This window comes from Acomys russatus, chromosome 3, assembly GCF_903995435.1.
Source record: "Acomys russatus chromosome 3, mAcoRus1.1, whole genome shotgun sequence".
Lineage (NCBI taxonomy): Eukaryota > Metazoa > Chordata > Mammalia > Rodentia > Muridae > Acomys > Acomys russatus.
In genome coordinates this window covers 48,383,202-48,401,524 of record NC_067139.1, presented here as the reverse complement: position 1 = coordinate 48,401,524, position 18,323 = coordinate 48,383,202, and the positions used below count along the sequence as shown (strand labels likewise).

At 42.9% G+C, this 18,323-nt stretch overlaps 1 protein-coding gene across 1 annotated transcript in view; it reads left to right on the top strand.

The window, feature by feature from the left end:
• The first annotated feature begins 3,398 nt into the window (after window positions 1–3,398).
• LOC127187072 (cadherin-related family member 3-like) overlaps window positions 3,399–18,323 on the top strand; it is a 70,916-nt gene continuing 55,991 nt past the window's right edge. Inside the window, exons 1-3 of the mRNA XM_051143317.1 lie at window positions 3,399–3,516; window positions 12,582–12,778; window positions 15,116–15,287. Coding sequence (XP_050999274.1) covers window positions 3,399–3,516; window positions 12,582–12,778; window positions 15,116–15,287 — 487 coding nt within the window. The remainder of the gene's footprint in view (window positions 3,517–12,581; window positions 12,779–15,115; window positions 15,288–18,323) is intronic.

Here is an 18,323-nt window from a genome sequence, read left to right as displayed (position 1 = left end):
CAAGCAGGTGAACGCTGGCCCAAGGGGCATGCCCGCGGAGGCCAGCTGCTGCTTGGCTGCCTCAGTAGTCACGGAAACGACTATTCCATTAAATCTTGAGTTCCTGTTGAAGCCTTTAAAAGCACGAGGCTAAAAAATCCAGCACCTCAACCATTTGCACATTACTTCGGCATTTATTTACTGCTTAAGAACAAATCCTACCTAGGTGAGAATTTTACCACAAGGTGGCAGCAGACACTAGGCTATACGCTAGTCTCATCGCTCATTGGCCCCCTGAGTTATCGAGTTCTACAGGACTGGGTGCTTAAAGGTGAAGCCTTTACTCATGGTGGGGACCTAGACCCTCTGCTCAGATGTAGTCGATAGGCAGCACAGTCTCCTTTTGGGTCCCATAATATGGGGAGTAGGGACTACTTCTGACATGGACTCTGGCCTCCACACGTTGACCACTTCCCCTTGCCGCAGAGGAAGAGGATGTGGCAATCCAGAAGAGACTTGATAGGCTGAGGTCAGATGTTAGGGGAGGAGGGCTCTTCTTTTTGAGGACTAGGGGATGGGGATGGGGTATGAAAAAGGGAGGATGGGACAGGGAGGCAATGAGGAAGGCTACAATCGGGATGTAAAGTGAACAAATTAAAAAATATGTATATATAGGGCTGGAGAGATGGCTCAGCGGCTAAGAGCACCGACTGCTCTTCCAGAGATCCTGAGCTCAGTTCCCAGCAACCACATGGTGGGTCACAACCATATATAATGTGATCTGATGCCCTCTTCTTGCCTGCAGGGGTACAACCAAGCAGAGCACTATATACATAATAAATACATAAAATTTTAGACTGATATATATAATATATATATAAAATATATATGCAAAAAATGAAGCCTCCTCTGGAACGCTGAAGAAACCTATATAGATTACTCTCTGAAGGAGAGATAAACCTGTTTTTTAGGATCCCAAGTGTGGGATCAGAACGGTTTTGTGAGAGAACAGGTGAGGTTAATCCACTAGAAGACCAACCACCTCATGCAGGAGCTTGATTGTTGCCAGCTGAAAAAATCCTGTGACCAGATTCTGGGAGGAGATATATAAATGAGCCCAGAATTGGAGGCGGGGCTTTTGGAGACTTCGGATAGTTTTGGCTGTTCATCGCTCCTTCAAGACGCTCCTAGAGAGAACCACTCGAGGGAAGGCTTTGGGGCTCTGGCTCCTGCTGAGGTTCCGGGTTCTGGTTACTCCAGGTTCCAGCAGAAGAAATCATGCTGATTACGCCAGGAGAATCATTATTCAGAACTGATAATCCTTATGGTTTTGTTATAGTGTTCCTTAATCCTCTTTTCCTATTGCTTTGGTTAGTAGGGTTATAAGCGATGTACACTCGGTTAATAAGTTGTTAATAAAATATATTGGATAAGAAAATTGAGCCTATAACTCTCTTTCCTTCTTTGTATCCATCAGTAACTCATATCACCAATGTGCATAGCATTTAGTTGGACGTCTTATTTAAATGCACCTTTCAACTCAGTACATTTGAGATAGGACATCATAATGGCCTAGTCTAACATTCTCAAATAATGCTGATAATTTTGGTTCAGGGGATCTAGTATGGTTCAATATTTTGGAGAAGAGTTTTAGATGAAGCAAGAGGCTGGGAATATGACTTAGGACGAAGCCCATGCCTAACACCCCCAAAGTTCTGGGGTCAAAGCTCAGCAGGAAGTACGAAAGGAGGAATAAAATGCATAACATTGAGGTTCTATGATGGTGTGTCCAGATAGTACATCCGGGCTCTGGGGCCAGCCTGATGGTGTGGCTAGAGTCACATCACTTGTCACTTTCACTTGTTTGTGCTTATTTTCTAATCTCTCAAATGAGAATGATACAGGTGTCATAGCTTTAGGAGATTCATGAAGTAGAAACTCAGCCTTAACAAGAAATGACTCATGGGAAGATGTCTCAGGAAGCAGATAACCCTAGCCAACACAGTAGGGCCGTGTACTACACTGAGATAGTTTGGTCACGTGGGTTGGAGCTCTGTCCAGGTTTGGTTTTCTTTCTTTTTATTTTTTTAATTTGTTTATTTAAATAATTTATTTCAATTACATCTAAATTGTTATCTCTTCACTTGTGCCTTCCCATTACCCCTTCCTCCCTCTTTCACCCTATTCGCCTCCCCTAGGCCTGTGACAGACAGGGCCTACTCCTCCACCATATGATTAGAGCCTATCAGGTCTCATCCTGGTAGCCTGCTTACCCTACTTCTGAGTGCCACCAGGCCTCCCCACCAAGGGGAAGTGGTCAAATACGGGGCACCATAGTTCATGTCAGAGTCAGTCCTTGCTCTCCACACAGCTGTGGAGAATGTGCTGTCCATCCATTATTTGTGAATAGGGGGGTCTAGGTTTACTGCATGCATTGTCCTTGGTTGGTACGATAGTTTGAGCAGACCCCCCTGGGTTCAGATCCACCAGCCTTGATGGTCTTCTTGTAGGGTTCCAGGACTCTCTGGGTCCTTCCATTTCCCCATTCTTCCATACCTCTCTCACCTGGAGTCCCAATACAAAGTCCCAGCATCTATTCCAATCCCCCACTAAATGAAGACTCTCAGAGGCCATCCATATTGGATTAGTATCCAATTATATGTGAGCACAGACCATGTGTATCTTTCTGGATCTGGGTTAACTCACTCAGGATGATCGTGGCAAGAATCGTAGATATGAGAATGAATATACTCAAGTGAGAAATTCCTTTAACCGGGATTTTCCACATTATGACAGGTATTGGATCTTCATTTTGTTGGATTCAGTTTCTCTCGGATTAGTTTTATGTCAGGAGGAGAGAGGTATTTTTATTCATGTGAGTGCATGTTCATGCTTGCACATGTCTCTCTGTGTGCAAGTGTGCCTGTGTGAAATAGGCCAAAACAGTTGTGTTTGTGACTTCTGGTAGGTCACAGAACAATCCTGAAACATATAATACCCAGGAAAAAAGAATGGGACACACATAGAGAGCAGTTTTGAAGTCAGGCTAGGTTTAAATCCCAGTTTTATACCTAATAAGCTCCAAGACCATAGGAAAGGGAAGGAAAAAACTCTCTGGGCCTCAGAATTTTCTTGTGTTTAAAATAGGAATAATCAATGACTCCTCCCATCAAGGTGGAGTCTGCTTTATAGTCCTCAACAAATATTTGAGGTTGCTAGGCATTGTTCTGGGCACCAGGGACACTGCAGTGAAACACACACACACACACACACACACACACACACACACACACACACACACACACACACGGTGAACTAGTTTAAAGTTCCTGACAACAAAGACAATGAAAAAACAATTTCACCTCAGGAAATGTAGTAAGTGCTATTTAAAAAGTAAGAAAGGGATGATGATAGGGTACATGACAAAGGTGAAAGGCAACACTGGATGGGAGCATCCTCAGGGGGGCAGGGCGTGGTCATTGGGCCTGAAAGTTGAGCAAGGAGATAGTCAGCTGTGTGAAGACCTTCATGTTTCAGGTGAGATGAGAGACAAGGTAGCAGTTTTGAAGTAAGCTAAAGCTAAACTTGAGACGCTAAAGAAACAGTCTGGGCCAAACCAGCTAAGCACTATAAACCAACTTAAAGCTGGCTCAGCTTGATCTTCAGAGCAGGGGAAGGGAATTCAGCAGGGTTTATAAGGAACTAGGCCATGCATACTTATTCTGGGCAATGGGATCCAGTCTGGAAAGAAATTACTTAGAATTCTTGCTAGGATTTACACTTCTTGAAGAGGAACTCACACTCTAGGCACATTTATAAGCAGATTGTTTCTGGAACTGAAAAATGATGCTAAGATAAAACTGGAAAGCCGCTATAGAAAAGGTTATCAAGGGACCAAGGAAGGCCTCTTAGAGAGGTTAACATTTGAGATGAGATATTTCATGCAAAAAGGTGACACACTATGCTAAGACTTGAGAGAGGAGTTTAGAAAAATAAATCACCATTTAAGCAAGAATTGGGAGGTGGACATCAACTATGTACATGTGTGAGCAGAAAGACCAGTGTGGCTGGAATGTAGGGGCCAAAGGACGTTGTGCAGATGACTTAAAAATTACTTCTTACTTCTCAGAAGATGCACTGAAGAGGGATAGCCACACCGCTGGAAAATGCATCTGGGAGGTGATTGGTTCAGGCCCCTACATGGTGATGGGAGGGCTCCAGACAGGTGTTCAGAGTCAGAGAACATTTATGGAGTGGGTGTGGCTAGGAAGTTAGTGTGTTACAGTAGGCCAAGTGTAGGTATAAGAGCACAGAGGTTTGAAGCTGTCATGATGGTCAGCCATCAAAGGCTAAGGCGCACAACTAGGAACCAAGAGCATAGTAGTCTCACTAAGGGATATTCAGCAGAGCTGGAGACAAGAGTACAAATTCAAGCTTTCCCACAAACCTTGTTTTCTTTTCAACAGCCCTACAGTGCATGGCTTGGAACCATCCCTGTGTGAGCATGTCCTGGGGCATTTGTAGATGTCCCTCTGAAAACCAATGAGCTGTCTACAGCAGACCAAAGTCTGGTTCAAACTCAGCATTCCTTGCTCTCAACATCATCCTCTGTTGAACACAACTGAGATTGCATAATCCTATTTCAGTAACCATAGCAACAGTTGATCCTATAGAGATAGCAATTGATTGAAAGCCCTAAATCAGAGATTGCAAACAGGAATCCCTGCAGGAACCTGGCATGGATTTGGGGCACACAATGGGGTGTAATAGGGAGGGGTGGGAACTCTGGCAAAATATCACATGTTACTGAACCACACATTTTTGAGAAGCTTTAAGTATAGAAATATGATCCACAGCCAACAGTTAGCTTGGAGGACTCTTGGTGCCTTTTCCGGATATTTTTATATTACCACTCCTAGCAGCCAGGTGTTTGCAGTCTGAGGTCTTAGAGTTGGTACTTCCATCTCAGGTTTCAACTTGAATTTGGTAACACTGGATGGCTCTTGGACAGAAAGTGGCTGATTTTGCGTTTCGTCCCTAATCTGGTCTGTTAGCAACTCAGAAGCCGTATGCAAATCTGCAACTCTGGCTCTTGAGTTTAAGTTAGGGTGGGATGTGTGTGTGTGTGTGTGTGTGTGTGTGTGTGTGTGTGTGTGTGTAATGAACTCATCAATCAGGACAGGACAAGGAGGGGCGGAGTCACCAGTAAACAAATTCTTTTGAATCTTAATGAGCCTAGTGAGGTCATTTCTTGAAAAGTTTCCACTAATGCTGGCCATCCCGCCCCCATCCCCACTCCAAGCACCCACCTCTACCCTCCATCCCCCTCCATCCCCCTCCATCCCAAACACCCCACCTCCACCCCACCCCCACCCCGTTCTAACACTCTGAATCAGAGGTTTCTCCACCTAGCTTAAGTAAATCCCTTTGGTGGAACCTGAGCCTTACAGAGCAAAGGTGTCGCCTTACAGATTAGGAAGTGTTTACTGGTGCCTAGCGACAGTGGTCTCAATAAGGTGACTCCACATCGAGAACGTGAACATCTCCGAAGAAGTCCGCCAACACAGGGATTGGAACACAGTGTCTCTGAAGCGGCCAGAACCCACGAGCCAATCATGCTCTCTTTCCATTTCTTCTTCGTAGTGCTTGCTGCCTCAGGTTAGTGTTTCCAACTTTGAGCTCTTTTGTTTTGTTTTGCTTTAAAGTTTTTTTGAGACAGGGTTTCTCTGTGTAGCCTTGACTGTCCTAGACTCTCTTTGTAGACCAGGCTGGCCTTGAACTCACAGAGATCCACCTGCCTCTGCCTCTCAAGTGTTGGGATTAAAGGTGTATGCCAACCACAGTTGGATTGCCTTCCAGTTGGCTCTTTTTCACTTGCCCAACCACTTTCTTGGAGGGGTGGGTCTTTTGAACTCAAGTGCTCCATACTTGCACCACATTGGATAATCTACTTACCAAAATATTTTCACAGATGCAGTTTATGAACGGGAACCAGGGCAATTTCTCTGGGAGACAGTTCTCCATTTTACTACTATCTGAAATCTGGACCCTCAGAGGTGAACTTCACCTTGTGGACAGCTTACTTACAGAACTGCATGGCAGAAAAGACATATGCAGGCAATTTGTAATGTCAAGAACTAGGGGAAGTGTTGTTAGCAGACAATCAGAGTAGCTGGTACTATGTCTGTGCCACAGTGTCACAGCCACATACTCTGACACACAGGCAAAATGAGTCCTATAGAATGGAGGGTGAGTACTTTAGAGGTACACATGGAAGCACCCCTCACCGATCTGTCTGGCTCTTAGGTAGGCAGGCACAGAGAGTGCAGAGACACATGGACTAAGCTTAGCAGAGATTGCTTTGGAGATTACAGGTAGAAAGACACAGAAGTTGGGAAGATAGAGAAGAAAATGTAGGTGATTTAAGTTTTACTTTATTTTATATATTTTCTTGTTGGTTAAAGTAATACAAAGTCTATTTTACATGAAAAAGCATGTAGCATGTCTTACTAATACTTTATTTAAAAGATTCATATTGAAATGGTATTTTAAGTACTTTGGATCAAGTAAAATCATCTTTTTGCTTCGTTTTGCTTTTTGTGTTTTTGTTTGTTTGTTTGTTTTGTTTTTTGAGACAGGGTTTCTCTTGTAGTCCTGGCTGTCCTGGACTCCATTTGTAGAACAGGCTGGCCTCAAACTCACAGTGATCCTCCTGCCTCTGCCTTTAGAGTGCTGGGATTAAAGGCGTGTGCCACCATGCCTGGCAAATAAAATCATCTTAAAGGAAGTTTTTTTACCGTTTAAAAATTTTTCAATGATGTGATTATTAGAAAACATTAAACTACATGTTGGATAGCGTTTTAATCCTAGACAAAAATTTGTTTTGAGACAGTGTTTCTCTGTGTTGCCTTTGCTGTCCTGGACTCATTTTTTAGACCAGGCTGGCCTCAGACTCACAGAGATCCACCTGCCTCTGCCTCCTGAGTGCTGGGATTAAAGGCATGTGACACCATGTCCAGCCTAGAAATTTTTTATGTAAGTTTGTCTTTCTTTCTCTCGGCAGTGCCTCATTGTATGGCCCTGGTGAGTCTAGAACTTACTATGTAGGCTAACGTGGCCTTGAACTCACTGAAATCCACCTGCCTCTGATTCCTGAGTGCTGGATTAAAAATGTGCATCTCTGTTTTAATTTGTGAGACAGGGTCTCATTCTGTAGCTCACACTGTCCTCCAACCCACAGTCCTCAGGCTCAGCCTCTTGGCCAAGACAGTGACCCTATGTCATTATTCTCTTCCCTGGCAGGACATTTTAAAAATGTGTGGAATACTGTGATTGACCCAGGGCTCTTGTGGTACACGTACATATATATGTATGTGTGTGTATACACATATACTTTATATAATATTTTCCATATCTTCATATTTTAGAAATCAGTTTCTAAATTCACCTAAAAGCAGGACCTGCATCCCTACTGAGCTGAGCAGTAGCCACTCCTGTTACTTTCAGTTTATTACAGTCCCCACCAATCCCTGATGTCTGACAAGGAATGGAGCTGCTTTTCCCATTGCTTTTACAGTGAAACCAACTTCTTGTTTTTTGCTTTTGTTTTTTGTTTTTGTCACAAAATATACTTTTAAAAAGTTAAAAATCAGCTGGGTGTGGTGGCGCATGCCTTTAATTTCAGCACTCAGGAGGCAGAGGCAGGTGGATTCCTATGTGTTTGAGGCCAGCCTGGTCTACAGAGCGAGTCTAGGACAGCCAAGGCTTCACAAAGAAACCCTGTCTGAGAACAAAAAAAGTAAAAAATCAATTAACTCATCACTGCAACAGTCAACGAGGCATTATTAGATGCAAAAATAAGCAACTAGCTACATGGCCCAACCTGTAGAATTGAACCATAAAAATCTGACCCAATTAACTGACGTGCTTTCAAATGCATTCAGTGTCGCATATAATCTACGTAATTAGCAAGGGAGAGTCATTTTATTTACTCTGTTACTCATTCAGTTAACAAGGATTAACTGAGTAGCTACTACGGGCAAGACTACTACTGCTCTTAAAGCTGGATGTACAGCAGAGAGTAAACAAGTAACACTCTCTGACTCCTGAAGCTTTTGTAGTAGAGGTAAAAGTCAGACAGAAAACAATCAGTCTGTGGAATTGTAAGAGGAGGTGGCTGTGGGGTGGAATACGCTCCTTTGTCCTGAGAAGATCTCAGGTGCAGCGAGTCCTTATCAAAGACAAAAGGATGGACGAGTTGTAATATCCTGGAAGGATGCACTTTGGACCTCCTTGGTTTGTATGAGGACTAGAGAGGAACAGAGTGAGCGGAGTCAGGGCAATCAAATATGAGGTCAGGCAGATAAAGTAAGGTCTACTCTATGGGATTTAACATTTTTATTCCTTTTTTTTTTTTTTTTTTTTTTTTTTTGCATTACAAGTGTTTGCCTATAGTAGGCATGTGGAAGTCAGGACAACCTCTGGTGTTGCATCTCAACTTCAACCTTTTTGGCGGCAGGGAGTGCTTGCTGTTTGCTGCTACATAAGCCAGGATGGCTTCACTGCTAGCTTCTGGGATTCTCCTGTCTCTGCCTCTCACCTCTCTTCAGGAATGTCAAGATTATAGACAAGCTGTAGATTAAGCACAGTTTATATAATGGTGGCTTTACTTGGATTCTAGAGAATAGAACTCAAGTCTTCGCTGAGTTGTCTTCCCAGCCCTACCTCCTGGGGTACGGGCCTAGTAGGTGAACTTGACTTTATTCTGGGGTTTCAGAGGTTAGCAGATACACCAGATTTTTTGTTCAAAATAAAATGTAAGGCTGATGGATGACTGTCAGGAAGGCAGTGATGACACGTGAGCTTGGTTTTAGCACACCGTCATCTCTGCTGTGGGGAGCTCAGTCCTGTAAATTGCACTCATTAATTGTTTTTAATGTAATATAAATAATGAATGCATTTATTTTCTATTGTTGTTGCCCTAGTTTGTCACCAGTGCCATGGTACCTGAAAACATCATACATGTGTGGTTAGATGTCTGACGTGTCTCACGGGGCTAAAATGAAAAATTTGACTGAGCTGTACTCCTGCTGGAGGCTCCGGAATAGGTTCACCTCTCTTCCTTTTCTGGCTTCTGGAGGTTGTTCATGTCCCTTGTCTCTATTATAAAAGCCACCAGTGACTTATCTTTCTCACTGTTTACCATTTTCCCCCCATCTTTTGCTTCCCTCTTACACTTTAAGAATCTTTAAGAAGGAACAAGCTCACACAAGCAGTCCAAGACAACTTCTTCCTACAATCTTCAGTTTAATTACAACTTCAAAGTTTGTTGTGCCATAACAGGATATTGTGTAGCGTGGGGACTGGAAGGTGGAAAATGTTGCTAGGGCAAAGGGACCATTCTGTCACAAGCTCCAAACACTACTAAACCACCACTGCCCACCCACCCTACCCCCACATACTGCTAGCATACATACACCTTTAAGAGCGCATATTTTTACCATAGAGAAAAAGGTCTAAATTGGGCTTTGAAATATCCTGAGGAAAAATCTATAGACAAACCTCTGGCTTGGAATTTTCCAGAAAAAGAGCTTGAGATGAAGGACTGAATGTGTCCTCAAGTATGTACTTGAAAGCAGAAGAGCCACAGGAGAGAGAATGCTGAAACCCTGATGGCTGCAGAGAGCTCTGAACCCTTAGCATCAGACTCAGAAATTACAAGAGTCAAGGAAAGGCCTCTTTGGAGTGCTGGTGCATTAAGACTCCAGCACTTCAGTGCCAGAGAACACCATCAAGCAAAAAGGTACAGAGGCAGGCAGATGGCAGTTGCGTCTCCGCACACTGAAATAATAAAATCTAAAATGGACTTTGTATGTACTGATAGCATCTGCTTAATGCCTCTTCCCTGAGTGAATCTTGGAGTGTGTGGACATTCTCTCTCTCTCTCTCTCTCTCTCTCTCTCTCTCTCTCTCTCTCTCTCTCTCTCTCTCTCTCCTTTTTGGTTTTTCAAGGCAGGATTTCTCTGTGTAGCCTTGCCTGTCTTGGACTCTGTAGACCAAGCTGGCCTTGAACTCATAGTGATCCTGCTGCCTCTGACTCCCTGAGTGCTGGGATTAAAGGCATGCACCACCACACTCTGTTCAATTCTCTTTATAGAAATAATTTTCATATCTTGGGGTGGCTCCCTTACTTAATCCAGCTCTTTTTTGAGGATATTCTTTGCATTGATTGTTCATAGTTAGCATTATTCTTTGTAACATGCTCCCGGTCATTTTCAATAGGATTTATTACTATGAGATTAGTAACTTTTAAGGGTGACATGCTGTATTGTTTTTCATTTATTTTTATTTCTGTGCTAGAACCTATGCATCTAAAGTAGTGTGTAAATGGGCAGTGGTGGCACAAGCCTTTAATCCCAGCACGTGGGAGGCAGAGGCAGGCAGATTGCTGTGAGTTCAAGGCTAGCCTGGTCTACAAAGTTAGTCCAGGACAGCCAAGTCTACACAGAGAAACCTTGTCTCGGAAAACCAAAAAGAGTAGTGTGTTAGTGTGTTAGTTGTGTGTTTCTTTTGCTCAGATCATCTTTTCTCTTTATGGGTAGACCTGTACAATGTTCAGGCGTTCTTCTGATGTCTTGAGACCTTGTCTTCTTTTTTAAAAAAGTATTTTATTTATTTTATGTGTATGAGTGTTCTATCTGCATCTACACCTGCAGGCCAGAAGAAGGCACCAGATCCTAGTATAGATGGGTGTGTCCCACCATGTGGTTGCTGGCAATTGAACTCAGGACCTCTGGAAGAGCAGACAGTGCTCTTAACCGCTGAGGCATCTCTCCAGGCCCCAAGACATTATCTTCTTATGTGGAGCATGTGTAGAGGATTTCAGGGTCTATCCCTGGTCTTTCGAGCATCCTCTATTCACTGTCTGAACAGTATTCAAAGGGCAGCTACTCCCTGCTGGACTTCTCTCTTCTCCTGTGAGTCTCTGAGCCTAGCTGCTCTGTGTGGAATGAGTTCTGTTCAACCCAGGGTCGGGAACTGCAGATGCAGGGATCTTGGGTGTGTAGTCAGGAGGCCTGTGGGAGGGATGTAGTCATGATGGGGGTCTGCAGGGTGGGCTGTGCTGCCTGTATAAGGTGCTTGGCTCCAAGGGGGTCTTCAGGTGGTAGGATCTGGCATTGTGTGGTGCATGGTACTAGCTGTATGTGGTGCACAGATCTTACACAGTTCTCTGGTGATGATGTGGGCTGGGTGGGCAGATGGGCAGTGCTACCTGTGAGATGTGGCTCCATGAGGTCCTCAGTGGTTGGCCCTGAAATGGTAATTCTAAGAGTGAATGGGTGATGGTTTGTTTGTTTGTTTTTCAAGGTGCCAACTTACTCTTCATTTTTCAAAGAAGTTCTGAGCATCTAGCCAGAGTCTACCTTAGCTAAAGACAAGAGGCAGCTGAAATTAAGGAAAACAAAACAAAACAAAACAAAACAAACAAACAAACAAAAAAAAAAACCAAACAAAAACAAGGAAAGAGGGAAAGGGAAAAGCAAAGCAGGCCAGTTGAATGTGTAGTTGCCCTTTGCTCTGAATGCAATGTGAGTTTGAGTGTTAAGTAATTCTTCAACACTTCAGGGTGGATGATACTCATAGAAAACAAGGGCACTTGGAGAACTATAGTCACCACCCTTTCACACAGTGTCTAATTAAATGTGAGTTGTTGTAAGATGAAATTTACAACTGCTATGGCTTTGAATGGGAAATATATATTGAGAATAATGACCAGTGGCCCATATAGCATCTCTCTTAAGTAATAGTGACTGGACGTCCGTGAGGCTCAGACAAAGACTTGTCCTCTGATGTGACAGCACTGGTTTCCAGCTTTAGAAAGTATGTGCTGCTTGCCGAAGTGTTCCTATAGCTTCCTATAGCTAGTAAGAGGCAAGACTCAAGCCTGAGTTAAAGAGTATGTGAAATTTAAAAGTGCCCCCTTAATCAGTCCCCTCCTGGACTCTAAGAACTACTGCTATCACTTTGTAGATAGGTGCATCCCCCAAATTGGCAGTCTGAGAACTGGACTTTCTAACTTGTGTAACTTTCTTACTTGTCTGGAGTTTACTCTGTTTTATAAAATAGTTTCAGTCATTGAAGATCATGGGATATTAATCTGGCAAAAGTGGGGTTAAAATTTTAGCTCTGCAGTTGCTTGACTCTGTCACATAAAGACATTTCTGTGTCTTTAACTTTCTTCAGTGCAAAATAAAGTTGGCAATAGTTGTTATAAGATAACCTGTGAGCTTGTGAGTAACAAACGATCTCAGATGCTCAACACTCCAACCAAGCCAAATGCATTCAGTGTGTACTTCACTTTTCCTCTTGGGTTTCACACATGGAAAAGGTTGGGAAACCATGAAGAAAACTATTTTTCTTTCCCCGAGACAGGGTTTCTCTGTAGCCTTGGCTGTCCTGGACTCACTTTGTAGAGAAGGCTGGCCTCGAACTCACAGATATGCACCTGCTACTGCCTCCCCGAGTGCTGGGGTTACAGGTATGTGCCACCACATCTGGCTCGCAGAAATCTTTATAAAGTGTACTTTTGTGTTTTCTCTAAGGTGTTCAAGCTGTTCCAAATTTTGTTGTGGAGAATGCCGTCCCCCTCCTTGAAAATGCCTCTGATCACACACGGGTCGCTACAGTCACTGTGTCTCTCTCGCCTCACTCTTCTCTGCTTGGAGATCCTGTTATTCTGAATGCCAGCCCCACGGTGCATCCTTTTGTGCTGTCTCGTCGATCCTCACATCAGTGGGATGTAAGTGTGGAGGCAGATGGTGCTAGCATGCCTCGACAGATCTAGATGTGACTATCTTCTCCGGCTTGTTTTGTTTCGTGTGTGTATGTGTGTGTGTGTGTGTGTGTGTGTGTGTGTGTGTGTGTGTGTGTAGTGTAGTGTTTAACCTTTTGAGATTATATACTTAAGGTTGGCCTTGAACTCCTGGTCTTCTTTTCTTGGCTTTCCAAGTGTAGGAATTATAGATGCCCCGCCCTCTTATGTGTTTTTAGTTAATTTAATATTCCACTCTTTGAGTCCCTGTGATGTGTCATATATTCTAAAATTCCTTGAGACTAACAAAGCACACCTGTTTTACAGGTACTTATTGAGGGTCTAGTCAGGTGCATGGTAACGCCTCATTTTCACTGCATCTACTTGCTCGAACATGTTCATTAAGTAAATACACACAGGCATAAAATTGTAAATATGACCTGAGCGATGAAGTACAAATTCTCAGATAGGTGAGAGTACCAAACAAGGACATATGATCTATTTGGGTTTCCCTGAAGTAGATTTTTCTGCAGAATGGGCAGGAATTGAATAAATGAAGGAGAGGCCATTCCAGGTCCTGTGCAAAGGCCCTGTAGAAAGACTAGGAGAAGGAACTGAGGGGTTAATGTGACCAGATCTGAACTGTGAGTGTGGTGAGGAATCTGCCTGCAATAAGGACAGAGCTTGTGGGGTCTGGGAGATACGTTGGGAAGTGCTACCTATTAGATACATCTAATAAAGCTAGTTCTCCCACTGGGGTACAATTCAAACAGGCATATTGTTCAGTATAGGAGATTTGGGTTCCCTAAGATCAGGATTATTCAAATATACTGCAAAGATATATATCCCTGGTCCTTCTGCATTGGCCCCTGCGACCTAAAAGAGGACTCGGTATATTAACCTCTTCAGAGCCTCCCAGTTGAGCCGCCCTAGGCTGGCTTGCCTCCTGGCTGTGGTTCTCTCAAGCCCCTAAGAACAGTGATTAGCAGAAGTATAGTTCATCAGTGCAAAAGAAAAGCGAGAAGATAAGCTGGAGCCCATGTGTACAGTTTTAGACTCATGTCAACTCATAGGCTATTGGCTGAAGCAAGTCACATGTCCAAGCCATAGGAACTGCAAAGTCATAGGGCAAGCATCACAAACAAAAGAAGCAACTGCAGAGTGTGGCAGAAAAGAGACAAAATCGACTAATGCTTGAAAAGGATCTCTCTAGCTGCTATGGGCACATGTTCTGGAAGGACAAGAGAAGTGTTAATAGGACTTGGGATACCTTTACCAAGCCTTGGATTGCCAGCCTTTCAAATTTGCTTCCACTTGGAATGTGGTGTAAAGGGCTATCTTGTACTTGATTTCCGTTCGGTTCCTCTATAAGGCCAACTAGCAAAATTATGCCGTCTCTGTAATCTTGCTGATCTTTCTTGCTGCTGTTTCTATGATCACGAGGTAGATGGATGAGCCTGCTTTCCTCTGTGGCTCCTTTGGTTACCAGCAATATGAACCTGGGGAGGTTACCTGACTTTCTTCAATTCTGCTTTGTTTTCTGTAAAATGAGATGAACAGTGATCATATTACCTCACTCAGGCTGATGAAACGACTCTGTGAGATAATGTATGTAAAGTTTCCTTGCTGCTGCTTAGGCCATAAGAAATAGTTGATGCCTAATATCTGTGCTATAATAGATGCATTTATAATCCAATTCTCAGCTAGGATATACATATTAAGAACACAAGAAATGTGTCCACATTATTAAAGTTATATCCTTACTAGATGTAGAAGTGCATGCTTTTAATCCCAGTACTCAGGGCTGAGGATGGAGAATCATGAATTTGATCAAGTCTAGACTATGTGGTGAGGTCCCCTTTGGCTTTGTCTCAAAACAAAACCGAATTGTCAGGTGTGGCGGCTCACAGCTGTAATCTTAGACCTTGAAGGGCTGAGATGGGAGGATTGCTATGAAATAATTTAAGGGTGTCTTGCTCTAGCATGAGTCCATGTCTCAAAAAGCTAACTAACCAACTAACTAAAACAAAACAAAACAAAAAAAATCAATTCCAAACCAATTAAACAAATAAAAAAATTATAGACTAGCTCCAGCAATAAAAGCAGTTAGATTATGAGATAATGTCATAGAAAAAAAATACCTGCAAATGAAGACTTACTTTGAATACAGTACGGTAAAAAGGATCACACTCTGATTTATTTAGCACATTGCATAGATACCTTTATCCTTTTTTTTGCTATATATATGAAACCAATTGTTTAATCCTTCATTATTGTGCTTTTTTTTTTCTTTTTTTCTTTTTCTTTTTCTTTTTTACATTTTAGCTATTTATCACTGGAGTACCCAAGCTGGACTTTGAGGCTGTATCACTCTATTCCTTGACAATATATGGCAAAGACAACCATGGGGCAACAACATCCCAGACCATTTTTGTCCAGATTGAAGATGTGAATGAGCCACCTGTTTTCATTGGGTCTCTTGCCCAGGAAGATCAAGGTACCAAGGGTCTGTTTTGGGAAAACAAAGCCCTATGGATATAGATGTAGGTCCTATTTCCTGTATCTTTTTACTTGTTTTCTCTGTGTAGCCTTGCCTGTTCAGGACTCACTTTGTAGACCAGGCTGGCCTTGAACACACAGAGAGCCACTTGCCTCTGCTTCTGCAAGTACTGGGATTACAAGTGTACACCATCATGCCTGGCTTCCTATGTCTTAAGTGCTTTCATGGTGCTCTGGCTATAAGGCTAAATGAGATTGATAATTAACAACAGTTGGGCTGGTGTGATGGCTCAGCCGGCAAATGTATTTATAATGCAAGCCTGGTGACCAGAGTTTGACCATTGGAACCCACAATTGAAGTAGAGAACTGACTCCTGAAAGTTGTTCCCTGAGCACTATACACATGACATGTATATGCCCCTGCACCCTACCCCCCCCCCCCCCCCCCACTAAATAGCAGATAGGTTTGGGAGCCTGACTATGTCCAGGTACCATCCTAAAAGCCTTAAGTGGAGTGTTTTGTTTAACATTCATAGCACTAGAGGTAAATTCGTCTATTCCCTTAATCCCAATGTGCAGAAAATAGACTTAGGTGAAGTGATTTGCTCGGTACTGGAAACTATCCATGTATTTGTTTCGTCATAGTTACCAAAATCAATATCTTAATTTTGTCTAGTTGTTAGACAAGATGCTTCAGGACACATCTAGTGAGGTTCCTTGCTCTCTCACCATCTCTCAGGGTTGCCCCTCTTTGTAATTCTCTGAAGTCAAATATTTAACTCTTCCTTGTGGAAATATCCAGCCTGTTCCAACTACAACATAAAATGGTTCCGATGTAGGCATGGTGACAAACTGAACTGAGTTACTTGTCTTGCGTGAACCTCAGTCTCTTCATCGTTGACTTAGATGGGAACTATTCCCCACAGACTCATGTAGTTCAACAATAGTCCCAAGCTGGTGGCACTGGTTTGGGAGGTCATGAACCTTTGGGAGGTGGAGCCTTGCTAGGGGAAGCAGATCACTTGAGGGTGGGCCTTAAGGTTTCCTTCAAAGCCGCTCTGTTTCCTGTCCATGGAGAAGTGAGGCAGCAATGTGTTCTCATGGAACACTTCCATTGCTCTAGAGTCTCCTGCTCCTATCCCTTCCACCCAAGATAGACTGCATCCCCCTAAATCATCAGTGTTGGGAGTTGGTCTAGGACTGTGTATACAAATGCTGAATTCTGAACCTCAGGATCTGGTTGCTGCACAGATGGGTACATTGTAGGCCTTTGTTGAGTAAACTTTGATCCTCAATACTCTTTGATTGGTTAAAATAAAGGCTGGATCCTGTAAGCAGGCAGCATAGAGGTAGGCGGAGCTTCGATTCCAGGGCTGGGGAATGGTTCCATGAACGACCATTAGGGGGAGATGTGGGAGATAGGAGAAAGAAAAAGATGGATGGCCTGATGGAGCAGATCCAGTCCAGACAGGACAATTTATTAGCAAGTAACTTGAAATATGTAGCTGGGAAATAGCAAAATAGCTTAAAGGGTTGATATCTGTCCAACTCTAGTGTTTCAAAGCTTATAAAATAAATCATAGTCTCTTTGGGTTAATAATTTGGGAGCTAGCTAGGTTAAAGAAAATCTTGCCTTATTAATTTCATTATACAGATCAGCCCAAACAAATCCATCTTTCCTTATATTTCTTGTTTCCAGGAATTTAGTCATAGCAAGAAAAAAAGTAACAAAAAAATCATTGATTCAGCTGAGATATCAATCCTGCCTTGACACATGTCTTAGGGTTACTATTGCTGTGATACAACACCATGACCAAAAATCAAGTTGGGGAGGAAAGAATTTATTTGGCTTATACTTCTGCATTGTAGTCTATCATCAAAGGAAGCCATGGCAGGAACTCAAAGAGGGCAGGAACCTGGAAGCAGGAACTGATGCAGAGGCCATGGAAGGGTGATGCTTACTGGCTACTCCCCATGGCTTGCTCAGCCTGCTCTTTTATAGAACCCAGGACCACCAGCCCAGGGTTGACACCACCCACAGTAGATTGGGCCCTTCCCCATCAATCAGTAACTAAGAAAATGCCCTACAGCCAGATTTATGGAGGCCTTTTTTCAATTGAGGTTTCCTCCTTTCAGATAACTCTAGTTTGTGTTAAGAAAACAGACAGCTCTCCTGGCCAGTGCATATGGTGTTTGGAAGTACCAAATGTGTGCACACAATCAGTGCTCCATACCTGTTTATGTCCCTTCTTTCTCTTCCCCAAACATGTGATGAAGCCTTGCATAGAGTCATGAGCAAATCATGCTCTTTTGACTTCTCAAACAATGCGCCAGGTGCCAGAGTACTTGTAGGTAATCCACAGAGTTATGTGTTGGAAGTATAGGTCCAAATAAGCCTTGAAGACCTCCCTGGTACCCAGAAATTTTGCTTTCTCCATAAGATGGGGAAGCAATGGGTATGAATATTCCCTTCTGGGTTCAAGAGTCTCACGTTTCTCAGCTTTGTTAATTCCCCCAAAGATTCTTAAGTGTGCAAGCTTGCACTTCCTATGACTATGCTAAAACTTGTAGCATCTGGGCATGTGGCTCAGCGATAGACCATGTGCTTAGCATGTGTGAGGTCATGGTTGTAACCCCTAACATCCTTCCCATCAACTATGGAAATAGGGAACACATAAGGAGAAAACAAAAATTGAAACAATGATGTGTTGGTTCAATAGCCTTAGAACTAGATTGATAAAAACCACCAATGATGTTAAGTGCTTAGCTACTGATAAGTATTAAACTTATCTAATATTATTGTTATTCAAAATTATAAATCTTCTTCCTATATGCATGACTGATCTAGACAATACAATGTTGTTTCTCATCATCATTATTGTTACTACTGGCTTAACTGGAGTCACTGTATAAGGTATTTATCTGTTCTGAGTCTCATTATAGCATTTTCATACTTGCACATGACATATTTTAATTACATCCACCTCCTGTTATGCTTTATTCACAAATAGTTGAATGAGGTGTTTGGGAACTT